Source organism: Lepidochelys kempii, chromosome 13 (genome assembly GCF_965140265.1).
Source record: "Lepidochelys kempii isolate rLepKem1 chromosome 13, rLepKem1.hap2, whole genome shotgun sequence".
Classification (NCBI taxonomy): domain Eukaryota; kingdom Metazoa; phylum Chordata; order Testudines; family Cheloniidae; genus Lepidochelys; species Lepidochelys kempii.
In genome coordinates, this window is record NC_133268.1 from 23,843,117 (window position 1) to 23,870,277 (window position 27,161).

Below are 27,161 nucleotides of genomic sequence, written 5' to 3' on the forward strand. Positions count from 1 at the left end.
ATGTCACACCTGGATGTGTAAACCTCCCAGTGGGGTATTTGCCACTCATGTTAAACCAAGGTGTTCTATAACCCCAATAATCACTCACAATTTTGAAATGACAAAACATCTTTCCGTACCTGGAACCTTGAATGAGAAATCACCTTTGCTTACTGAACCATACCATCTCCCTCTGGAAACTCAGTAGGAGTTTAATTTGAAGAAACTTTCTGAATAGTCAAAAAGCAGCTTTAGCACAGGGGGGTGGCAATAGAATGGCATTGTTTCAGCTTCTCACTACGTGGCGAGCTGTGCTCAGTCAAAGTTCTTGTCTGCTCTGTTACTATTAGCCATGATTGTTATGTTGAAAAGAACATAATTAACAGCTGGATACAAAACAAGTGTGGCAGATTGCAGCAAAATCAGATCATGAGTTTTCCTGCCTTCTGTTGTGTAATGCTGTATTTGTTTTTATAGAGTTTGAATAAGATCGCCGTTGTTCATTGAATTCCTTTCTCTGGACTGTCACAGGAGATTTGGTCTATGTGATGCTGCTACCAGACAAGGGTGTCAATAGAACACGTGTGAAACAGAATAGACTTTGGCTTTGTTGTACCAAACACCTGCTTCCAAACTGTGTGAATTTCCCTCTAAGTGATTGTCAAAAGCAAGATGTTGAACTGAAATGTGTTGAAGAGCTTTAAGTTTAAAAAAAAAAAAACAAGCTAGGCTTTTGTGTTTATGGGAGTGTGAGCGCGAGAAGTTCAATTAACGACTGTTTGTTCCACGGAAATGGTAGCATACATGATATGACACAAGGAGCTGTGGGCAATAAAAAGGAAACTCACGTGGTTGGATCAAGCAGAGCGGCTTCTTTAACACATCGTGTAGAGCCTTCCTCTGAAGATCAGAGTTTTATTTTCACCTCTGGCGTCAGTGTGTCATTCAGGTAGTTAATTGTTACATACTGCGTAACATTGTGCCACTGGCTTCGAAGCATGTTCCTTTTTCTCTATGAAGGATGAGGGAATTTGCCACATGAAGCCGTTCTTTATCTAGCCAGATCATCTGTTCTCACCCTTGAGAAGACACAGGACCTTTCAGTGTTACCTCTGTCAAAAGGCGAGGCCAGTGCAAGTGGGCAATATTGTGCTATTGTGACTCTGGTCTGTCTCCCCACTAACTCTTTCACAGAAGGGAACTGCTTTGTTGGAGTTGTTGCTGACTGTCTCCAGCATCCAAAGGTGGAGACTTTCCTGGTTGCAATCAATCCTGCCTGACAAGTTTTTATCCAGCATAGAAACTAGGTCGTCTTAGAATGATTTCATGCAGTCGCTGGTTTTACATAGAGTTCAATATTCTGGGCCATTCTTCCTGTGAATAGGAGGCTTCATAACTCAATCACAGATAATACAGGAGACAATGTTGGCTTGTTACTGCAACCTGGTGGTCCAACAAGTGAGTGATGTTTTTAGGTCATGAGTGTGAAAAGTAGCACCTCAGCAATCAATGGGAATATTATTTTTGAAGGAATGATGGACTCCGCAGAGTTTCTTATTGATTTTTTTTTTTGCCTCTAATGATTTGTACTACATGCATGTTCATGCAATTCTTAATGCTGGATTTCCAGCTACTGACAGTTCTGATCACAGTATAACATGTTTTTTACTCCTCTTGGAAGATTTTGGGGGTGCAGGCAGAGCTGCCAGCGCTTAATGTGAGAGTAAATCCATAAAAGACTAATGAACTACTTAAGTCCGATTTTGAGAACTGAAGTGGTATCTAGGCCTGAAGTGACTCCTCTTCTCAGGGGTTAATTTCAACTTTAAAAAGCTCTACATGCCGTAAATAAATAATTCCGTTGGCAATATTACTGTATAAAAGGCTTTTCACAACTTGGAATAGTTGTGTGAAAAATGACACGACCCTACTCCAACATATGCCTGTGGGATTTTCAGTACATATTTGTGTCTAACCATGTTTGCTGCTTGCAAACGTTGTGCCAACCTTGCCCTGGAATATTAGGGTGAGTGCTGGTCAGCCCTGCAGTACAGAGACTGTTTTGCAGCCTTGGTAGTCCCTTGTTTTCACACATGGATAACGTTCTGAAACATTTGAGGCTGAATCTTTCCTTGGTAGCTTTTTGCCTGAGGATTTTTTTATTTATTTATTTAGGTTGAGCAAGATGCCTTAATCTGTGTTCGAGTTATGGGAGAGTGGGAGAAAATACATTTTTCCAATTGTAAATAACACTAGTAAAATAAAATTCCAAGTACTCTTTTATTTATGTTACACCAAAATAGCTGAAGTTAGAAAGCTGCAATCTGGGGTGGACCTAATCCTCCTTGAGGACTAGAACTTTGCCTGGGTTGGTGAGGGGAATTAAAAATCAATGCTCTGACCTTCCAAAGACTTGTGCACATGGTTAATTTTACACACAAGTGGTTCAGTTGGCTTCAATTACAGGTTAAAGTTAAGTACATGTGTAAATCCTTCCAAGATCAGGGCATAAACTGTAAGGATTTGAAAGTCAATTCTCAACCTGCTCAGTTTGTACCTACTAGTGTTTTAGTAGTCTAAGGAAGCTCCACCCATTTCCCCCTCTACCTTACTTGACAGGCCCAAGGGCAGCTGCTCTCAGGCTGCTGATAGGGCATTCTACATGAGAGAGATGGTAAATGCCTTATAGATCCAGAGCAAAAACTCATAATATTAAAAGGATGGAAAATATGAGGTTGTCGGGGGGGGGGGGTACCCTAGTCAAAGCTGTTTGAAGAGGTCTCCTTATTTTTTACTGCATCTGTAGTCTGTCAATTCTCAGGTGTTAGTTTTTCCTTTTTAAATAAGTTTTTGTCTCTTACTGTTGCAGATAAAACTGCCAAATTAAATATATATGTTGTGTCCTGGTGCCCTTTTCTGCAGAATTGTCCCCATCCAAACAGGAGCAGCCAACGGAGGCAGAACTTGCCTCTTCATCACCCAGTGCACTTCAGTGAGGCGTGAACTTGAAAACCTAAATGGAATCATTTAAAAGTGCATAGTATTAAGCCAAGCCAATTCTCTTTATCTTTAAAGGGGGGGTGGGGGGAGGAGAGACAGAAAAAGAAAATGATAAAGCCAAGAAGTTCAGAACAATGTAAACTTAATCCAGTTGCACATATGTGCTATAGTATTTTCTTCTTCTTGGTTTTCTGGTTAAAATATGTGTACCTTAATACATCACTGCTTGCATTATAAAATGTCTAAAGTAAAATAAACAGCCAAATTAATCCTGCTGTTGGAACCTCAGTTTTGGCACCTCCTGAGTTTATGAGTAATTTTCCAATCATAATCTTTTCACATTTAAAATAATAAAACTGTACTCTACATATAATATATAGGGTCTTGCATGTGGAGATCACTAAGATCTTTACAAGCATTGATTAAGTTTCACAGCACTTCTGTGAGTCTGGAAAGTAGAACTTAACTCCAGTTATCTCAGCAGCTCAAAGAATTGTATCCAGAATTCAGAAAACTGAAATTTTAGAAGATGGTTGTCATTTTTCTGAAATGCTTAAATTTTTTCTGATGTTTCTATTTTGTGATTTTGTGTGTGTGTGCATGCGTATGTCCCCTGGGCTTTCTGGATAACTGGGGTTTACCTCTATCTATTCCCATTTTACTGGTGTGTAAACTGAGGGGCAGAGTTCTAGAACTATCTGTGGTCACATACATAATTTGGCTGACTAAGTTATAGAGCTGATCAGAATTTCTTTTATTAAACAAGGAAAAAATAACTTTTTGTTGGAAAAAACATTTTGGGGGTTTTGGCAGGAAAGTTTTTGACAAACTCTCAATTCTTGATGGGTAACAGACACTTTTCAGAAAGAAATAGTTTTCTTGAAAATCCAATTTTCTGTCAGAAAGCAACCTGGATGGAAATTTTTTGACCTGTCCTAATCAGGAATACGACCAGACCTTCCACTTCGACCATTAAATCCCTGAGACTGTCTGTGGGTTGTCCTCCCTGGCTGCAGATGCACTTGGTTCCTTGAATGAAGTATTTTGGAGTGTAGTTCCGAAGTCCAGATGTCTTATTTCTGTAGTGATTGCCCTTGCTTTTGGCACTACCAAAGCGTTGTCTTTTAATAAGTGCAATTTGTCTGTGTTAAATATAGCAATTAGCAGATGTAAATGCAAACAGAATACACTGTATCCTGTCTTCTTAAATTACGCTGTGCAAGGGATATGCACATGCTCAGATGAAATCAGTTTCGGCATCATTAACAAGTTTTCCTTTTTGGTTTCTCACCTATTCTTTTTCTTAACATTGATTAATTTTTCCAGCTGGCTGTTGTACTTGATAGCAAACAAGGAGCTACAGAAACATACGAAAACATTTTCCAAGACCAAATTTGGGACTTTGTATATTAAAGTGTCTTGCTAATTGTGGACTGCCACACTGCTACTTTGATATCCATGTCTACCCTCCGTCAATGACTTTTCCAGTCCCATTTGCTCAACTTATAAGTCACAACAAGATTTCATTTTTTATTGTGCCCATTGTTGCAGGCTGAGGCTAGTCTCTGAAAATAAAGCTGTGTTCATTCTACTTCATATTTCATTGCTGACCATAAAGATTCTGGAATTGCTCAGTAGTTTGTCATTCTAGGTGATGATGAATGAGGCATAAATGAATACCAGGCTCCTTTCTGCAGCTATATTGGTTCTGCAGTGCTGACAGTTGTACTGTTTTTTGTGGGGTCAGTGAACCAAGCAGATATGACTCAGGGATAAACTAGGGCACAAGCTTGCATGGCGGGGTGGAGGTAGGGATAGGTGCAGTGTGTATCCACAATGGGAGTTTTGGTCGGGGTTATCCCTCAGAAAGCACAGGTGTTTCCCGCGCAGGTCAACAAGCTGCACCACCCCACAAGGCTGTTTCATGGGGAGGTGCTATGGCTACGAGAGAATCATCACCTTCCTTGCTCTTTGCAGAGCACAAGAACTGTGGTTGTCCCTTGTCTTTGTGCAAAGTATGTACGGAGGCAAAGGCACTTTTGCCCCCTTTCCACTCTAAGGCCATGCACCTATGCTAGGGCCAAGGATGGTCTATCCCATGCTTTTCTGTAAGAAAGTTCCATTTGAACAAAGTTACTCTTTGCAAATGTATGTATTGTTGCTGTAGGAAGGAGCAAGATACATACCGGCACTTCCAGAACACACATGGCATACATATTAATGCAGCATTGTTGCATACGATAATTTATGCAATATTCATTACACTTGAGACATGCACAAGATTGTTTAAAGACATAGGTGCTAAGAAAACCCGGCAGCAGATTACTGCCTCACAAAATCACTCTTCTGACCAGAGCAACATGTTAAGATATGAAAGGCAGTCGTGGGTACAAGCATAATCTGCCAGTAATGACTGTAGCGTAGAGTGAGGTATTTGGAATGCTGGTGATGGTATGTTTTCAGTGGACATGGGTTAAAAAGGTGGCTTGGTTTGGGTTTTAGAAAAAACAAACACAGAACTAGGGTTAGTTCAGATCTGGACTCCCCCTCCCCTATCCCCCCACCAACCAACCTTTAGAATCCAAGAAGAATCAGATAAAAGGTGTGGGTGTTATCCCAGCTCTGTACTGAGTGACCTTGGATGGTTTGGATTGTGGGTCAACCTGGTTAGTAGAGCTGATCATTTAGCATGCCATTTGTTTCACACACACATCGGATATTTGCATGTGCAACTAGCTAGTTAGGTGTCTCTGTAGCCATGTGTGTATGTAAATGCCCAATTTGCGGGAATTGTAGCAATTATTATTATTACATCTTTTTCATGCCAATGTTGATGCATTAGCACTATCATTTCATTACCTGCTTCTTCCATCTGCTCTGTGGTGTTGAGTTTGGCTGTTCCACCCTCCCTTCCAAAGGTTCTTCAGGTTTTCCTTGGGCTCCCTCATTTCCTCACTCCTGTTGGTTTTCACTTGACAGCTACATGTGAGAGTGAATCTGTGTGTTGGCATCCAGAGCCCATGTCTCATACGTCAAGCACTTCCTTCTGAGTCTAGTGGAAACAAGCTGCTGGTTGGTGTTTTTTCAGATCTCTTTTTTTGGTGATGAAGTCTCTGTCCAATGCCCAGAATCTTTCATAGGCATTTATTTTCAAAGGCATCTAGTTTTCTATCTAATGTTTAAATAACTCTCCAGTTCTTGCGGCCACATGCTACCACTGAGGTTACATTGGAGTTGAAAATTCTCCATTTTGTTTTGTTACTGTATATCTTTGATTTCCATGATTGAGTTTAGTGAATGCTAGGATGCCTTTCCTATCCTTGAGGTCTCTGTTGACTAATATGGTGCTACCCAGGTAAATGAACAGTTCTACTTTTTTGATATCTTTACCTTCTAGTATCACGCTATCCTTGACGTATAGGTTTCAGGGATGTTTGTTTTGGCATAACTGATTTGGGGCTCTTTTTGGCCAGCTGTTTTTGCCAAGGTGTCTGTTTTGTTTGTAGTTTTTTGCTCAACAGCACGATATCATAGCAAAGACTAGGTCTTCTATGCATTTGCCAGCTACCCATACTGTGCCAGTATTTGTGTTGCTAATACACTTCTTCATTATCCGGTCGATGGCAGTGTCAAACAACTGTAGAGATAGAATGCAGCCTTGATTCATTCCTGTGTTCACACTGAATCACTTCAATGTCTTGTTCACTCTTACAGCTCACATTACATTGCTGTATATAGGCTTGATGATGAAGACTTCAGCTGGAATTCCATGAGATGGAGTATTCCACAATGTATGCTTATGCAGGCTGTCAAATGGGTTTTGAAAATCCATGAAATGGATAATAAGGGAAGCCTGGCATGCTACACATTCTTCTATGATGATCCTTGTGTGAATATCTGATCTACGCAGGATCTCTTGGGCCTGAATCCTGCCTGTTTTTCCCTGGGCGTTGCATCCCCTGCCTCTCTCATCCTGTGTAGTATCACACTGCAGGTGACTTTCACTGCAACCAAAAATAGTGTGACACCTCTCCAGTTGCTGCAGTTAGTAAGATCACCCTTTTGGGGTATTCTGACATAGGTGTCCAGGGGTTACAATGGGTTCTCTCTTTCCCAGACTTCATTGAACAGCTCTGCCAGTTTCATTAGGATGGTAGTGTCAAGAGCTTTTAGCATTTCTGCTCTGATTTGATCATCTCTTGCCATTTTGTTTTTTTCAGCTTCTTGACTGCAGCCTGTACTTCTGACATCTCTGTTCGAGCGATGTTGATATCAAGTTGGTCAGGTTCGCGTATTTCATCAAACTCTGGTGCTGAGGTAGGGCTGGGTCTGTTGAGGACTTCTTTCAAATGCTCTGCCCATCTGTTGTTCTGTTCTACCTCAGTTGTAAGCATTTTTCCATCTTTACTTTTTATTGACCCATTTCCTGTTTTGAAGTTTCCACATGGGATTTTAGTCACATGGTAAATAGCTCTGTGATTTCCTATCATAGCAGCAGCTTCAGCTGCTGAGTCTTCAACATATTTCTGTATATCTTTCCTTGCTTTTCATGGCTTTGTCTGCTTTCTTGTACTCTTCCTTTGCATTTTTCAAAATTTCATTGGTCTTAGCATTCAGGAGTTTTCCGTTCAACGCTTGTCTTTTCTCAATAAGACACCAAATCTCTTGGCTTATCTAATTCTTGCTCTGTTTACGTTAATATCCAACTATGACTGCTGCAGCTTGAATCTCATTGTCTCTGAGCACTGCCCATTTTTCTTCAGGTCCAGTCAGTGTCACACGTTCTTCTGCCTCTGGCAGTACCTCAGCTCTGTCCTTAGTTCAAGGTGGAATTTCTCACGGTACTCTTTTGTTTTCAGCTCTGTGCTGTTGATTTTCTTGGCTGCTTTCTGTTTAAAGTTGATCTGTCTCCCTTTGAATTTCATTTTCGCAATGCAAAGATTCTAGTCGCTGCTGACATCTGCTTCTCGATAAGCCTTTGCCTCTTGGACAGATGACCTGTCTCTTGAGCTGATGCGGATGTGATCAGTCGGTTTTTTGTTTTGCTATCTGGTGAATTCCATGTTTCTTTATGTATGCCTTTATGAGAGAACAGGGCGCTTGCAAGAGCTAGGTCGGACACCAAATACAATTCAATGAGACTCTTGCCATTTTGGTTAATGATCTCTAACGAGGGCTTCCCCACTGCTCTTTCCCTTTTGTGGTTATCGCATTCTACGTTAGCATGAAAATCACCTATCACAAGGAGTAAATCCTGTTTTGGTATTCTATCAATCATACTTTGTAGGCAGGTATAGAACCTACCTTTTTCCTCTGTCAGCACATATCACCATATGATTCACATCATTACGACTCTGGTTTGGAATGTGGCGCATATAGTGGTTAGCTGATAGGTGTTTTTTCCACAGAATATGTCATGGTGAGCATTACTCCCTTTGAGTGTGTGTTGTCATTGTGACTTGAATAAAATGAGATCTTTGAAGTGCTTCTTATTCTCGTCTGTCAGTCTGCTGTCACTGATCCCCAGGATTTCAAGTCCATAGTTGTCTATCTGCCTTATGACCTGCAAGATCTTTGCTGTTTCAAACATTGTTCTCACATTCCTGTACCAACTTTGAAATGTTTTCTTGCTCCTGACATTAAATTTTTTGGGGTCTTGGCTTCCAGAGACTGATTTTTACTAGGAACCTTCATGTGACATGTGGAGTTGGCAGTACTCTGCTGAGCAGCCATTTTTACCAGAATGGTAGCCTGGTTCCATTTTTATAATGAAAATGAGAGAGGGTTTTTGTGTTTTATAAGGCTACATAGTTAGCCTTGTGCTCCATCCTCCCCACTTTACCTGGCTTGGGACCAGCAGCCACATCAAAGTGCAGCAGGTGGGGTTAATTGTAGCAATGGTGCATGAAAATTAGGTGTATAATTGCATGCGTTTTTGTGTGTGACTGTAGGGCTTCTCTGCCTGTTGTCAAATTAGGTTGTTACACCGATAAATGCCATTACTCAATCAACCTGCTATGTTCCCTCACACATGCAGCAGAAGAAAAATTGCAAATGTGTTGTCCCTGTAACTTCCTAACAGTTACTAACAGTTACAGTGGAGCAACTGTCTACAAGTTGATTAGTAAGAAGTGTTTAATAGAAAAGGAAGAAGGTGCAAAATTTTCAGAGGTGACATGTAAGGAAAAAGTGACTTTATTTTATTATTTTATTTTAAAAATTTGTTCTAAATGGACAAATAACAAAACACCCTGACGATCTCCTGTATTTTATTATTTTCAGGAGACCAAAATCAACTGTGTCCGACTGGCGACAAAAGGTATGTGAGACTCTTCCTCCCGGTTGCACGCTTATGCCGATATGGTGAAAGCTACAATGGTGACAACACTTAATTACTGTCATCACTCAAACGGTGGGCCTCATTTAAAACAGGTGTGGATTGCTCAGGCCAAAAGCCAGTTTCCAAACCCACTCTCCTGTCGGATCGAGTTAGCCTCCTCAAGTAGGAGTCTAGCTGCAGCAGCACAGGCAGTGGCTTGGGCTAGCTGCCTGAGTGCAAAGGTCCATTGGTAGGTACTGAGGTGGTTCGCCCCAGCTGCCCCTGTGATGCTGCGACCACACTGCTATTTTTAGTGCGCTAACTTGATCAGAGCTAGCACATGTAGCGCCTGTTTGTTAGACGTACCCACAGAGTCACTTGGGGGGGGGGTTTCTCTGCCAATATCTGGTGTGGTAAACAGCTTGTGTCACCATTGTACGCCCAAAGAGGATGAGCCATTTCCCCCTCCTTTGCTTGTGGCTCTGCTGTTGTGTAATGTCCCCTACCCCTTCCTGTTGCTTTCCTCTGTAGAGCTTCCTCATCAAACCATCGTCTTAATTCCTATCTCTGGGTTCCAAACATTCTGTGTGTCTCAAAATCTCCCTCCTCCCTACCCCGTCACTTTATCTAAACCTTGAGTTAGACGTCCATTTCAGATCATTCTCTTGGCTTTCTGGTGGTAGAAGGAGGTTCGGATGAGAGAGGGAGATAGGGACAGGTGAAAGAAGTTTGGATAGAACAAGAAACTACACGTATGTTTTGCCCAAAAAGTGACTGGGGTGTCTTCTGAGGTTTAGAAAAGTCTAGATAACTTCATTTTCAAAAGCCATAATTACATTCTTTCATCTCTGTAGTTCCTAGTTCTGGACTGGATGTGGAAGTGCTGAATTACTGTGTTTATGGTCTAGCCAATAGCAGGGAGTAGCACATACCTGGCAAGGAAGCAAGTATTCCTGTTCTTATAACTTCTCCTGGTTAGGATGGTCTGATTAGATTTGGATAGTTTGCAGTAGGTTTAAATAAGCATTTTAACATTGAGATAATTTTCCAAATGGATCGTGTTTTATTAGCCCTTGGGCTATCAAAAGAACCACCAGCTTATTTATTCTTGAGCGTTCATACCCTTTTTGGTCGAGAACTCTCGGATCATCTACATTAGTGATCGATATAATAGGGATGGGTAGAGCCTAAGACTCTAAGTGTCATTGTCTCATGGTAATCACTGTCCTCAGCACTGTTCTTGGTTAGCATGAATGGAAAAGAGCAGGAATTTATGAAAGTAATGTAAAAGGCAGTTGCTCATTTTCTCACTCGTGTGCGCGCATGCTCATTCACTCTCAGTGGGCATTACTTTTGATTTACAGGAAAGTGTCTTGTATCGTCATATCTTGAGGGTTGGGTTTTTTTGGGGGGAGGGTTGGTGTTTTTCTTTTTTTTTCTTTTTTGTTACATGTACTTTTCCATATGTGCTTATTTCTTTCCTTTTTTTTTTTCTTTTTATTTTGGCATGAAATGCAACTGTACATGTTTGAATGTCTGATCATGAGCTAGGGCACTGGAATAAATATACCTAAGGGGTAACTTTATGCCATACTACTTTGGCATATCCAAAGATACAATGTTGACTAGAACACTCAGGGATTATGTTGCAGCATCATTAGTATTCCCAATGATACAACATTTGTTCATGTCAAGAAATGGCACCTCTGCAAATAACAGGAGAAAAGGGGGATGCTCAATGTGGGGGAGTTGAGCATACAGCAAAATATTCCCTGTCTGTGATTTTGAATCTCTCTTGTTTTAAGGTACCCAAATGTCATGAGGCTGTTTCTCCTCCTGGTAGTAACTTTTTACAAGTCAATAGAACCATGCCACTGTACAGCCAGGTGTAAAAAAGGAGTCATGCCCCATGTCTGTAAACATATTGCACATCTCTACTATTAGAGCAATAGCCAGGTGTATTTCCATAAATATAATTACATTGTGATTATGGTCAAAAAATTATGCTCTTAGAATGGCGTCATCTTACCCAAAGTATCCCATCTTGTCTTGAGCATCATCAGCAAAGCTATCTGCTAATGTGTGACTACAGTGTCTTTATAAGAAGTGCTGTCAGAGGCAGAAAGAGTAAAACTTTCAGATTCCTGCCTGGTCTGGCAGCATTGGCAATTAGAAAGTCCACTTTTGACTTGTGTCATAGAATGACCACACTTTGTTTGGGCCCTGGTGAGAGACAATAAATGTGGGACTCTTTAATGTCCTTTTACAGACTCCCTTTTTAGTTTACGGGCCTGATCTTACTTACATATGTTTTACCCCAGAGTAATCCCATTGGCTTCAGTTCAGTTACTCCTGATTTACACTGGTGAAAGTGAGGTTAGAATCAAAACTATTAACTGTGCTTAAGTCTGGCAGATATTCTCTTAAACTGTCATTAACATGGGCAGTAAACTTGAATGTCAAAATAATTAAGCAATATGACTTGACAGGTAGTGTGTTACTGGGAGATTATAGCATATTATAGCTGTGAGGCACCAGACAAAAAGCTGAGTAACTTTAATTACTTGAGAAGTTCAACAAACCATTCCATTGTCACTGTTCCAGCCGGATGGGAAGGGCATTTGCCTTTAAATTCAATTCTCTCAGAAAATTAGACAACCCCTATTAAATGGCTTTAGTTTAATAAATAAATAAATAAATAAATAGAGGCAGTCAAGATGCTTCACAGCAGACTAGTTTTGCCTAATTCTATTATGGTGTCATTGAAATCTCTTGTTTAGCATAAAGGTGTTCAGATTGGCCCTTCATTTTCATTTCAGCTAAGCTCTGTTCATGGATTCTTTACTCGGAAAGAAGGAATTCTTTAGAGCACTAGCTACTAAAGGGCAAAGGCAGCTTGCAAATGGGGGGGTCCACCCCTTCAACGTCTCACTCACATGCTGTGTTCTGCAGTATGCTCTTCCTGAGTGTGCACAGTGCTCCTTGTTGGGTGAAATTGACCCCAAACAGAGGTCCAATACAAGGCCTGTGCACCCATAATGTCCCAAATGGCTTAAGTGGGACTTAAGTGGTACAAAGGTTTCATGCAAATGCACTGCATAGGGATTAGTTTCACCAGTTAGTGCAATCAGCAGCACATTCTCCAAGATACAACCAGTGGAATTCTACTGTGGAAGGCACAATTTCTAGAATGCATCTGCCACTATCCCGTCTCTTACTTACAGCACCGTCCGGGGCAAGATTTGGCCCATCAGAATACGTAGTGGGACGGGGAGGTTAGACTCTCAATGGGCATTACTGTCAGCTTTTGCCATGATATTGATGATCCATCAGAAAGCTTGGTGCATCTGTCTCATCTCCTGTAGCCATTTCATAATTCACTAATATGTTTTAGCTCACTAATTAACACCATTACCCTTATATATGCATTTATTTGCTTTCAGTGGCATTGGCCTCAAATCTCTTACCTCAACCATCCATAAACGTCTCTCCACAGACAGGCTACTCCTCTTTTTTAATTGCTGTGCAAAAAAAAAAAGAGAGAGAGAGAGAAAATTATAAAAGTGTTAGTCACCTTGGATGATTATTATTAGCATTTAAAAATAAGCTTGAAATTAAACCCCAATTTACCAGCTCTCTGCCAAACAGTTTTAATTCACAGTTTATTTATTTATTATTTATTGCCAGTTAGTTTCCTTGATGGCATTCATTTTATTTTATTTATTTTAATTTGATCCATTCTTTTGGAATTAACTGATCTCCCTCCTCCCCAGCACCCAGTGCATATTTATATTGACACTTTCTTTGAGAAAACGGCCACCTCTTCCTGAGAGGAAATGATTACCTCTTTTACTCTCAGAATGCAATAAATACATTTCAACACCTAATTGAAACCAAGGCAAAGGGCTTGTTAATGGCTCCTTATCTCTTGATATTAATTTCTTATTTCTTTTAAATGTGAGTTCTTGCAAATTAAAAAAAATGCAATTTTAATCATTAAGTGGTACATTTTTATTTTTTTTTTCCTTTTTTTTTTCTTGTGCATGCTGCCTGGGAACTGTTTTCCTTGTTCTTAGCAGTACTAGGTAGGCAACAGGTGACCACACGAAACCCGCCCAGCCTCTTGAGCACAGGTGATTATCAGTTCAGGACAAGGAAGGTCATTAAAAACTTCAAGGAGTTGAGCAGTTTCTTGATCTGTTGTTTTGTATTTTCCATGCATGGGGAGCCAATTTTGAAGTTACTCTCTCATTTAAAGGAGGGTTTTCTCTTACATGCCACTCTTTTACACAAAGCATGAAATTCACCACTGTGCAGAGGGCCAGCAGAAGGCCAAAGCAACACTTGTCCTCAAAATAACGCTCAAGTAGCATGTAAGTGGCGCATTGACTTCATGTTGGCCCTCTCCAGCTGGTGAATGTCACCCTGAGTGCACCTGGTGATGTTCTCACGCTGCTGCCTGCAATGCACTCAAAGTGACTGTGGCACTTCCTGGTGCTGGGTTAATGCACTCACTTTTTACTTTGGTGACCTGAGTTCCATTACTAAGTAGTGGGCAAGAAAAAATCAAAGACCAGATCGTACAAGCAGTGTGCCAAACTTCCATTGAAATCAGTGGGAGTTTCAGAGCATAGAGCTTTGCAGAATCAAACCCTCAATCTGGTGGTCTTAAACTAGTTCATGTCACAAAAATCACCACAGACAGCCACAGGTGAAGCTCAGAACTTGTCATGTGTTTGGCAGCCTGATTCTGAATGCATTTTCAGAGCTGCATGTAATAAACTTGTACCCTCATGCCAGTGCTGTGTCCAGTGCTATCAGTGTTTTTTTTTTGTTTTTTTTTTGCACCCAGCAACATTTAATTTTATCCAGAAAGTTTAAATGTGTGTGTGTGTGCGGGGGGGAGTTTCCTTCAACTTAACTTAAAAGATGTGGGATGCAATATACTGGGGTGTGACAGTCCACACAAGAGATCCACTTCCTGGACACTACAGTGCTAATAAACAATGGTCACATAAACACCACCCTATACCAGAAACCTACTGACTGCTATTCCTACCTGCATGCCTCCAGCTTTCACCCTGACCACACCACACGATCCATCGTCTACAGCCAAGCTCTGCGATACAACCGCATTTGCTCCAACCCCTCAGACAGAGACAAACACCTACAAGATCTCTGTCAAGCTTTCTTACAACTACAATACCCACCTGCAGAAGTAAAGAAACAGATTGATAGAGCCAGAAGAGTTCCCAGAAGTTACCTACTACAGGACAGGCCTAACAAAGAAAATAACAGAACGCCACTAGCCGTCACCTTCAGCCCCCAACTAAAACCCCTCCAACGCATTATTAAGGATCTACAACCTATCCTAAAGGATGACCCAACAGACTAGGGACCGAATGGCTAGGCAGCAGTTCTGCAGAAAAGGACCTAGGGGTGACAGTGGACGAGAAGCTGGATATGAGTCAGCAGTGTGCCCTTGTTGCCAAGAAGGCCAATGGCATTTTGGGATGTATAAGTAGGGGCATAGCGAGCAGATCGAGGGACGTGATCGTTCCCCTCTATTCGACATTGGTGAGGCCTCATCTGGAGTACTGTGTCCAGTTTTGGGCCCCACACTTCAAGAAGGATGTGGATAAATTGGAGAGAGTCCAGCGAAGGGCAACAAAAATGATTAGGGGACTGGAACACATGAGTTATGAGGAGAGGCTGAGGGAGCTGGGATTGTTTAGCCTGCAGAAGAGAAGAATGAGGGGGGATTTGATAGCTGCTTTCAACTACCTGAAAGGGGGTTCCAAAGAGGATGGCTCTAGACTGTTCTCAATGGTAGCAAATGACAGAACGAGGAGTAATGGTCTCAAGTTGCAGTGGGGGAGGTTTAGATTGGATATTAGGAAAAACTTTTTCACTAAGAGGGTGGTGAAACACTGGAATGCGTTACCTAGGGAGGTGGTAGAATCTCCTTCCTTAGAGGTTTTTAAGGTCAGGCTTGACAAAGCCCTGGCTGGGATGATTTAACTGGGAATTGGTCCTGCTTTGAGCAGGGGGTTGGACTAGATGACCTTCTGGGGTCCCTTCCAACCCTGATATTCTATGATTCTATGATTCTATGATTCTATGAACGCTCTCACAAATCTTGGGAGACAGGCCAGTCCTTGCCTACAGACAGCCCCGCAACCTGAAGCAAATACTCACCAACAACCACATACCACACAACAGAACCACTAACCCAGGAACTTATCCTTGCAACAAAGCCCGTTGCCAATTGTGCCCACATATCTATTCAGGGGACACCATCACAGGGCCTAATAACATCAGCCACACTATCAGAGGCTCGTTCACCTGCACATCCACCAATGTGATATATGCCATCATGTGCCAGCAATGCCCCTCTGCCATGTACACTGGTCAAACTGGACAGTCTCTACGCAAAAGAATAAATGGACACAAATCAGATGTCAAGAATTATAACATTCATAAACCAGTCGGAGAACACTTCAATCTCTCTGGTCACGCAATCACAGACATGAAGGTCGCTATCTTAAAACAAAAAAACTTCAAATCCAGACTCCAGCGAGAAACTGCTGAATTGGAATTCATTTGCAAATTGGATACTATTAATTTAGGCTTAAATAGAGACTTGGAGTGGCTAAGTCATTATGCAAGGTAGCCTGTTTCCTCTTGTTTTTTCCTACCCCCCCCCCCCCCCCAGATGTTCTGGTTTAACTTGGATTTAAACTTGAAGAGTGGTCAGTTTGGATGAGCTATTACCAGCAGGAGAGTGAGTTTGTGTGTGTATGGGGGTGGGGGGATGTGAGAAAACCTGGATTTGTGCAGGAAATAGCCCAACTTGATTGTCATGCACATTGTGTAAAGAGTTGTCACTTTGGATGGGCTATCACCAGCAGGAGAGTGAATTTGTGTGGGGGGGTGGAGGGTGAGAAAACCTGGATTTGTGCTGGAAATGGCCCACCTGATGATCACTTTAGATAAGCTATTACCAGCAGGACAGTGGGGTGGGAGGAGGTATTGGTTCATATTCTCTGTGTATATATAAAGTCTGCTGCAGTTTCCACGATATGCATCTGATGAAGTGAGCTGTAGCTCACGAAAGCTTATGCTCTAATAAATTGGTTAGTCTCTAAGGTGCCACAAGTACTCCTTTTCTTTTTGCGAATACAGACTAACACGGCTGTTACTCTGAAACCTGAAGTTGTTTGAGTTGAATGAAATCATTGTAGGGATGTGTTCCACTTTCAATACTGTAAGATGATTCCTAAATTGGCTTCATTCCCTTTCCCAAATTAATATTGATTGCAAGATGGCAGCTCTGAAAAGATTGAACAGGCAGGGTACCAGACTTGGTACCTGAATGCCACCCAGGCTCAGAAGCATCAAGTCCAGAGTGAGGCTCTTCAGTCCTTTTCTAGTGTATCATCAAGCAAAAGGTATTTTGTCATTCAACAGAAGGAGCTGCCTGGGAGAGTTGAGTGCATATCAATCGTGAGAGCTCAGAAATGAACCCAAGTCTTAAACGTGACCAATGGAATATTGTGGAAGAAAAATATTTATGTTACAAAAATAATGCCAGTAAAAATGGCAATAGAAAGTCAGGGGAAATAAATCCTTCTACCCACATAATCTTGTTTCATGAGAAAACTGTTCCTCTAATAGGTCTTGTTCCTTCAACTTCATTTCAGAGAGTCCCATTGTTTTCTTAAATATATTCTGGTTTGGTAGACAGATAATGTATTCTTTAAACAAATCTAATCCCAGATCAAGTCTGTTTGTTATTGCATTTTGTCTTCTGATGCACTTGAATGTTATTCTTTTGACAGGTTTATTCCATTCTGTGCTATTTATTTGAAAAAGCTTCATTGCATTTCTTAGGTTAGATACACGAAAATGTTTTTCCTTAACATGTCTCTCCCTTCCAAAAGTTATTTTAAGTATAGGTTCCTGTAGCACCATAATTAAATGTTAATAACAGCAACACTTTAGTCACTCTTTATGAAAAATATTCCCCACTGGGAAAACAAATCAAGCCTTCTAATATTCAGATGTCCATCTGGCTGGTGAGCATTCTTATTTTCCTCAAATTTGGTAGCTTGATATAACTAAATGGATTTAAAATGTGTATTGTGGAGGGTTCCTGACTCAGTGAGATAATGCACCAGCCTTTATTTGTTGGAGAACTCAGTTCAAATGTGGATCAGGCTAGAAATGAAATGAATTAGTGACCTCAGCCCAATTCTTAGAGGACATCAGTCTGCCCCCTGGCACTCCTACACTGCTTGGTATTATTGTTGGTCTCTAATCAACAAAGGCCCCAAGCTGAAACTGTAGGAACGATGTTGAAGGTCAGGACTGAGATGAATTGGTAGAGTTCTGTTAAGGAACCTAACTTCCAGCAACATGACAGAATCCCACTCACAGCCAGTGCTGTGACTCTGTGGCAGGCATTTCTTGCACCACTGGCTAAAGGCCACCACTTGGCCCCAAGTATGGGAGTCACTCCACAGAAGAACAGAGAAGGAAGCTGAGAGGCAGTAGGGTATGACTGATTATCATCATGGAAGCTGAAGTCTCCTAAAAGGAAAGTTAGCAGGATGAGTAAGGAAAAAGGTGTGACAGTCAGGCATCAAAGCCAGAGAGGAAGATGCAAGCAGAACCAGGGAAGAGTATGCAGGAGGAAGTGGATGCCAGCTACCTGGAGAAAACCAGATTGCTGGTTTTTCAAAGGTAGGATAGGAAGAAAGGGATTGGAAGAGAGACGAGCAGTCTAATGCCACTCAGCAGCCTCCTGGTTTCGGCAGAGGAGATGTAATGCAAGCCAAAGGCAGAGCAGCTGCAGATGAAGAGCAGCAGGAAGATAATCTGTGAATAGAGGTCATAGTGATGTCCCGTGTTCATAATTTACATATTGTGCCATCAATACATGGGGTTATCAATATTCCTTGGCCTTTTCACTATAGATGAAGATTCTTCAGTGGATGTTCATGAATTACCATTGCTCCTCCACCGTGGATTGCTTAAAAAGGTTATCATGAATATATTATCATTGTCAATGTCCTGAAATAGAGCTTCCAAAGGCATGACAAACCTAAAGCTACTATTAATACATTATGCCTCTGTTTCCTTAAATAGGTTTCTCAACTAGCCCACAGTCAGAAACAGATTATTATTAATGCATTAAGGTTCTCAGTTTCCCTCAGGGACACTGTCTTAAAAAACCCCATAATGGCAGTAGAATGTTTAAGATAGTTACAAGAGAGCCAGATGTGGAGTGGGCCATTACGTAATACCACAGCACATGTGAATTAAAAGCCTTCAGTTCAGTAGTGTCTGAAAGTGTGACTTGAAAGGCCTGAAATCTTTCACACTATCATGAACCCCATTCTGCCCGAGTAATACAGCCTGTACAGTGTGAGTAGATAGACTCCCTAAAGCAGTTTGTACTGTGGACTATATGTGTCCCCCTCATGTTGCCCATGCTGTAGGGTGGTCTGCATCCTGCCTTCTGATGCTCCTCTTTCAGTGGGTTATGACAAAGAAGAATTCTTATTGGTTCATTGTGTCTCTACACTCACATGTAACCTGTAAACCCTTTGAATGGTCAGATTGAAAGTTAGCCTTGTTTCACTGTTGTACCAGCCTCTGGCCTTTGCTGAATATTTTGTAGTTTCCTCTGCTGAGCCAGTCAATGGGAGTTTTGACAGTAATTGTGATGAGAGTAAAAGCAAATGCTTACAAAGGACTAATCTTCATTAAGACATCAATCCTTCAGCTCTGAAACCACAGCTCCTGCACGTAGGGTATCAGATCCTGAAAAAGGAAAAAAAGAGAACTGTTGCTGAGTCAAAAGCTCCATTGAGCCTAATATGATGGTTAGTGTACCCCAAAAGCTGTGATTTTAAGGTTAGACTTAAATGTCCAGTGATGCATGCAATGAGTATACTAACAGAAGCCCACATTAGTGCAATATAGCATTTTGCTACATGCACAAATATGGACTTTTACAGACTTAAGGTATGTATGGACATTTTTATGAGCGCATGCATTGAGTCTCATATATATATCAAATGTGAGTGCTACTCAATAGTGTACATTCCCGGCTCCAGCTATCGTAGCTTTATACTTAAACATACAAAATGTATTTTTTCAGAAAATTCCATGTAGGTCTAGGTTGTGTGCGGTGAAGGCGAGCTGCAGTAACAACTGGGAGAGCCACGGTGAATTTTGTGAATTAGCAAACATGTGCTGGATTCTGATGCCTTACTCATGTTCAGCACCAGCTTAGGGGAAATTGATGGGAATGCTCAAAGCATAAGGCATTGCTGAGTGGCTGAAATTCAACTCTGTGCAGTGGGCCAACACAAGGCCTGTGTTAAGTCCCACTTAAGAACTATTTTGAAGGTTTCATTGGACTTAAACAGTGCATAGGATTGTGCTGCCTTCTCTACAGGGGTGAATTCCATGCAGTATGTATAAGGATATCAAAATCTATCCCTTACAGGTGAACAAAGAAAGAGCAGAAAGCCAAGTATGAGACATCCCAAATAGGCTGGCTGTTAGACAGTCCTAATTAGCGCTTGAGCAGGTGAGTTTTGGTGGATTGTTCCACTTTAAAAAAGCCTCCCTGAAAAGTGTGCTCCATTTTCTCCAATAATACAGAGAGAGGGGATGGGGAAATAAAAAACATATATCTTACCTTTTACTTTGGTTATATACTCCCGGTTTCTGCCATTACCTTGAACACAGCTGCTCTTCTTCAGTTCTCATTTGCAAAATAAGGATATTATTTACTTGCCTCATGGGTTGTCATGAAGGTTAATTAGTTGCTATTTGTATAACATATGATGTGTTTATTTTATTATGATAAGTGTATAATGTTTTCTCATTCATGCTACAAGTATGAGTGGTTCTCACATCCACACCACTCGAAAGCTTGACAATCTTTATAATATACAAAGAGGAATATAGAAAAGGTTAGTATAAGTTTCTACATAAGAGCCCTGATCTGGGCTGTGCTATTTTGGATCCATGATATCAAAGGCGTAGATAAAAACCCTTGAGAGAGATGGAGCTCAAGCAAGCTTGGACACTTGAAAATTCACCTCCTTGTATTTACCTGCATGCTCACACAAATTAAGACCTCTTTGTAAATTTGGCCTTGTGACTGTGTGGCCTCCTTCTTATAATTTACAAGTAACCTATTAATCCCTCCACATAAGCAAGGAATTATAATGGGGAAATGTTGTCACCATCTTAACTGCAGCATCGCTTGCACTCATCCCCATAGGACCCTTTAATAATATCACTATTACCTGTGATTCGTCTGTCCAAGTGAACACAATAACCTTTTCGATCCTTGGGCCAAAATATCTGCTGCTAGCAGAAATTAAATGATTCTGTTTTGATGGAAGGGGTGAGAACAAAGTGAAGAGAAGAAAAGCTTCCCTGGTAGATTTGGCTGGAATCTCCAGAATCATTGATTCTCTTATTGCTTTCTTTCATTATTCTTGCTCAGTTTAGTAACACTAATCATACCTCCTCACTGTGTGTTTATCTCATCCACCCACTGATTCCATATGCATCCCTGATCATTCTTTTTACAGAGGCCCGTCTTTCTCCCCTGCCTCCCGCTCCAGACACTACCACACCTACAATGTGCTGCTACTTTCTCTGCATTTATCGTTTGGCTGAAAGTTGTTGGCTCCTGGCAACTGGTTGCTCTCCTTGTCCCTTTTAAACCTTTTGTTTAGATGAAATTGTACCATTGAGTCCCGATTTATGAGGCATTAGGCCTCTGGTATTTACGTTCTTCAATAACTGTGGACAGAAAAGACACTATATTTTTACCTCAAGGAAAGGGTGGGTTTTTTTGTTTGTTTGTTTGTTTTTAATGAGTAGTTCCAGTTCTGGAAATGACCTCTGTGACATCTCTCTTTCTGGTTTTAATATATTGTTTTATTTGGTTTCTACTGTAGATAAATCTCTGCATTAAGCATCTTCACATAACTTTCATATGACTTTGTATTATGCCTCTATTTTCATACAACTTTGTATCAGATCCTTATGTTGAAAATTTTGTACTGAGCCTTGGTATAATGTTAAAAAAATGTAGTTTTGCTCTGAGTAGAATAATCAATTGCCCTGTTGAATGAATGAAAGGTCTGAATGACTAAGGTGTGGAAGGCAAGCACCTCCAGACAGCTGCAACAGTTGGAGAGGGGATGGAAGCCACACCCAAGAACAATAAAACTTGTCAAGTGGGCTCACTAAAGAAGAGCAGACATACTGACAGCCTTGGGGATTAGAAGCAAGCACCTTCTTTTGGGAACACCCTCTTTGCAGCATTGGGACAACACCCAGAGGGAAACAGCACAAAGGACCAACAGACACAGATTTTGAATCTGGTATAGATTTGCATGAGAGGGAAGCTGCTATGAAAGCGAGGTGTCTTGCAGAGGATCCCGGGTCTCGTCTTGTCAACATCGGAGCATTGATCTGGATTGGCAGAAGCCCGGCTCCACCCCTCCCCAGTCTAACTCACCTGGCCAGTGAAGTTAAGGGGAGCAACTAGTTGGTAACAACAACAAGACGGAGTGTGCTTGTGTGTGTGAGTGCATGAGTGTAATATATATCATATGCATATGATACAGTGTTGGTTGATACATGTGTTACCAGTAAATGTGGTGCTTTGCATTATTCCCCCGATAAGATCCTGTGCAATACTTTACGTACAACACTACTTCGTGGAAGGAAAGATCAGCATTTTATGTGCCTTGCTGAAGTCCTCATACTCTGGTACATTGTTGAGGATTATATTTTTATATTTGCAAACCAGTCTTCTCTAACACAACAAGTAAATTCAAACCTACTAAAACAATGCTTTTGTGTGCTTTCTTATTGATAAACAAATAGGTCTTTAGTCTAACATGGTTGTTGACCGTCTGTTTCAAGGTAGCCAGAGAAGCTATTCTTTGCAGGATCTTACTGTTATCATCTTCATTTATAACTAACTGTAGATACCTTCTGAGTAAATTGCATGGCCAAATTTTCAGAGGTGCTAAGCAGGTGCACCTCCATTAGAGCTTTAAACTTCAGGATATTAATCCATAGGATAACTTTGGAAACTCTCTTCCTAATCCTCAGAGGCCTTACTCACTTGTTGGCCAGTAGCATAACAAACAGTACATAAACTTATTAAGTTAAGGGTAAAATGTTCAAGTGATTCGGGAGCCTATGTCTCTTTTGAAAGTGGGTCTTATGTACTTTTGGAAGTGTCATACTCTGTGTATGGTCTATCCATTACTTGCAGCAAATAAAAATATAGCTTTACTTAACAGACTAAGGGCTTGTCTACACTGGCAAGTTTTGTCTCCCAAAAATGCCTTTTGGCAACAAAACAGTGATAGCATACACACTGCAACGGAACTTTCGTCGGAAAAAACACCCAGTTTTGGCGACAAAAAACTTCCACCCCTGCGAGAGACGTTTGTCTTTTCTCCTCCCTTTATTGTCGACAAACAGCCAGGGTAGACACCACGCCTTATTTTTTCAATTTTATTGGCCTCCAGAAAGTGTCCCACAATTCCCATGCTGCTGCTCTGGTCAGTGGTTTGAACTCCGCTGCCCTGCAGCCAACTCCCCCCACCCCACAAGCCCCAGGAATTTTAAATTCCATTTCCTGCTCGCTGGCTTCCCAGGTGAGCCTGGAGAGCTATCGCACCAAACGCGCTACTGCTTGGACCACCGCTGAGCTCTTGGATTTGATCAGTATATGGGGAGAGGAGTCTGTTCAGTTGCAGCTGCAATTGACCCTAGGAATTGGGACACATATGGGCAAGTTTCTCAAGGCTTGTGCAAAAAGGGCTATGATCGAGATACGCAGCAGTGCAGAGTGAAGATAAAGGAGCTGAGGCAGGTGTACCATAAGGCGCGGGAGGCAAACCATCACTCTGGTGGTGCACCTAAGACCTGCCACTTCTATAGAGAGCTGAATGCTATCCTCAGTGGTGACCCCACCTCGTCGCCGATGGCCCTGTGGATACTTCAGAGGCAGCAGAAAGAGGGGGTAACCTGGAGGCTGAAATTCTGGATGAAGAAGTGGAGCTGGAAGAGGATGTCGAGCTCTCAGTGGGACAGGCAGCCAGGAACTTTTCTCCACTCAAGAAGTGTTCTATGGGGAGCAGGAGGCAGATGAGATGCCAAGTAAGTTGCTGTGGCTTGTGTAGGGAATTGAAAAGTGGGAGGCAGGTAGTATTTTATGTGAGTGGGACATTGCCCTGTGTAGCTAATCTGCATAGCCAAGCAGGGTGTCGATGGACATCAAGACCTGTAGGGAATCCTCCAGAGAGAGGCTCTGGAAACTTTCCAAGAGGTACTTGTTAATCCTCTGCCGCAGATTCCAAGGGATTGCAGCCTTGTTAGTTCCCCCACTGTAGGAAACTGTACCATATCATTTAGCAATCACTGGAGTTGGGACCAGAGCGTCACATAGCTGAGCTGCATATAGACCGGGGTGAAAGCTGCAAGCATTCAGTAGTTGTGCTCTGGTTTCCGTGCTTACCCACAGCAGTGAGATGTCAGCCAGCAGATTGGTTGCCTGTGAAAAAGTGTATGATAATTTTAGAATGAGTTCCCTGCAAATCTGCCCTGCAAGCCGTGACCGTTTTGTCCGTATGCACAACTACCTTCTTCCCACTCTCAACACTCACCATGATTGGGGTGCTCGCAGAGCTGCGTGCCTGCCTAGAGTCAGTGAGAAAGTGATTGCTGCTAGTTGCAAAAGGCCTTTGTTACTGAAATATTTCAATCGTTTTCTGGAATGTACCAATCCCTCTTCTGTGCATTGTCCACAGCAGCCTAGTCCTTGAAGAACACGGGGTGATGATGACAGATCCTCCATATGCTATATTCCATGAGGATAAGATTTCTTTATGTGTACTCTGCAAATTCACCCTTAAAGAAGTTTTGGAATTTCACCTTAACCGATGAATTTGCTTACCTGTGTTGTTCCCAAAACCGCACGCTTCTGCAGAGGAATAAAGACTCCACTCGCTCGACGTTCAGCTGTCCATGGCTTTCTACCTAGAGAGAACAAAACCAATCAGGAAATCCCTGATCTCTGGCTGCATTCCACTCTGCTGTCAGCTTTCAAACCTCTCCCTGTTCCATGGGGTAAGAGCTTATTCCACCAGAGTGCAAGTAGCAACTATGTCATCACTTCAGGCAGTACCCCTTCTGGACACCTGTAAAGCGGACATGTGGGGCTCCTTTCACACATTTACAAGACACTATGCCCTGGTGCAGTACTCTTCTGCTGATTCCTTCTTTGGAATGGCAGTACTCTGCTCAGTCATACCATCTACATCCTCGCACCCTCCTCCTGCTTAGGTACTGCTTGTCAGTCACCCACAGTGGAATACAATAGGGACCATCACTTGAAGAAGAAAAGGAGGATACTTACCTGTAGCTGGAGGTTCTTTGAGATGTACGGTCCCTATCAATTCCACTACTCACCTTCCTTCCCCTTTGCTTCAGATCTTATCTGATTCACAGTAGAGAAGGAACTGGAGAGACCGTCAGTCTACCCCGACCTTTATCCCCTCAGTCAGAGGCAAGAGACAAGCCAGGGAGCATGCATGAACCAGTGGATGCTGATTTCAAATTCTCCACCTCTGGGTGCATGATTCTCATGCATAACCCACAGTGGAATACAGAAATACTGGAATGGCCCACCTTGATTATCACTACAAAAGGTTTTTCCCCCCCGCTTTCTTGCTGGTAATAGCTCACCTTACCTGATCACTCTTGTTACAGTGTGTATGATAACACCCATTGTTTCATGTTCTCTGTGTATATAAATCTCCCCACTGTATTTTCCACTGAATGCATCCAATGAAGTGAGCTGTAGCTCACGAAAGCTTATGCTCAAATAAATTTGTTAGTCTCTAAGGTGCCACAAGTCCTCCTTTTCTTTTTGAAGAACTTTCAGTTACAGGTAAGTAAACCTCCATTTCTCTTTTGTCTATGGCTCTTCATATCTTTCCCTCCAATTTCACTTTTTAGTTCAACTTCGTAACCAATATTTTAAATATGGAGCATTTAAATGTGGAGCACGGTTTTTGTGACAGGCCCTACAAAGAGCAAACTTGTATTTTAAATTATATCGACACGCCTTTTCAGGTCCATCCCTTCAATCACCTATCTTTTAAGAGTGTTTTTCTTGTCAACCATCACCTCACTTTTTTTTTACTGGCTGGCTTCTCATTCTCAGTTTTTATTGGTGCACTTAAATTTTCCAAGTGAAAATTTTACTTAGTGTTGTCTTGTCATGTGACCAGGACATGGGTGGTAGTTCTTAGAGATCAGGAGTCAGGCCTAGTGGTCCGATCAGGAATCAAGCATAGTGGTTGCAACAGGAGTCAGTAGCCAGGAATCTTAGCCCAGTGTCATAGCTAGAGGAGTCAGAGCCCCGGATTAGAAGTGAAGTCAGAGGTCAGAAATGGGAGCAGAGGGTCAGAACCAGGTTACCTGGAGTGGGGCAAGACTGGGTCCAAAACAGTAGCAAGACTGCGAACGAGCAAGATGCTACTTTCAATTCAGGTCTTTCAGCCTCTAGCAAGTTGGTGACCCATCTGCAATTCCTCTACCTAGCTTACAACTCCTTCCTTTCTGTGAACTGCTCAAGTTTTTACTAGCATTCCTTGAAAGGACTCAGGAAATCTGGAGTTTAGGTCCTCGTGTCAAATAGTTGTGTGGTCCTGGGCAAGTCTCTGAATGCCTGTGAACCCTGTTTTCTGATCTGTAAAATGAGGATAAGAATAATTAACTACCTATCTTGCATGAGTGTTATGATAATTTAATCAATGTATGAACTGTACTTTGAACTGATAAAGTACTAAGTATTAATGATTACAAGGATTTGGGGTATCTCAGGGGTATCATTTAAGTTCATACTATTCTGATTCAGTAGCATAGATAAAAATCAGTGTTTTAAGACAGCAGTTCAGATTGGAGCCATCTGCATTGTATAACAAGAGGTCCATTAAATCTTTTCTGATGCAACTTCCTGTTCTATGAATCCAAGCAGTTCAATTACTGTTCCTTGTGGACAGAAACCCCTTCAACTCAGAGGCCCAAGAGAAATCTTCTGAAAGATTTAGTTTATTGGAATAAACAATGCAGCTCAGATACAGTAAAACTCATTTTGGATTTTAAAGTTCCTTTTCCCAAAGAATGGATTGTTAATTTACCAGTTGCCACAGTGCCAGCTTTGTTCATGTTATGAAGCAGGGGAGGATTGAATTAGAAAGGTCGGATGCTCCAGTGAGCCTTAGGAAACTAACATTCTGTCACAATTTAGGACCAGTTTTCCAATAGTTGCACATTACAGAAAAGCAGAGTCTGATGGGACATAGCTCTTTACCAGTCACCATCAAGGATAGATGGATTAGAACCCTTCGGCACCTGTGGGTACATTAATAAAGACAGCACTGATTGATGACTCACAAATCTGACTTTTGTGGGTTGGTCAGGTTCATGGCTTTGGAGAAGAACTCATTCCCCCACTCTGCGTTCTTTACATCTCTGCAGTGTGACGTAAGTTGTATCTTCTCCTGTTAAAGAGCTCCAGGGACCATGCATTTTCTGCACTGCAGATTGTTTCTGCAGATTGCCTATACGCACACCAGTGAGAGGTGGGGTCATCTCATGGGGATAATGCATGAGACTGGGAGTCAGGAGACCTGGTTTCTATTTTTGACTCTGCCACTGATCTATAAGAGCTTGGGAAAGGCCCTTCACTTTGTGCCTCTGTTTCCTCCTCTCCTTTGTCTTGTCTATTTAGAAA

The 27,161-nt window shown here is 41.8% G+C and overlaps 1 protein-coding gene across 2 annotated transcripts in view; it reads left to right on the forward strand.

Annotated features, from left to right (window-relative positions):
• The window catches only part of PTPRT (protein tyrosine phosphatase receptor type T), a 734,376-nt gene that overhangs the window by 597,772 nt on the left and 109,443 nt on the right, over window positions 1–27,161 (forward strand). The window contains exons 13-14 of one of the 2 annotated variants that reach the window (XM_073309805.1): window positions 9,262–9,298; window positions 13,375–13,431. In XM_073309805.1, coding sequence (XP_073165906.1) covers window positions 9,262–9,298; window positions 13,375–13,431 — 94 coding nt within the window. The remainder of the gene's footprint in view (window positions 1–9,261; window positions 9,299–13,374; window positions 13,432–27,161) is intronic. The other variant, XM_073309804.1, reaches the window with a different exon arrangement.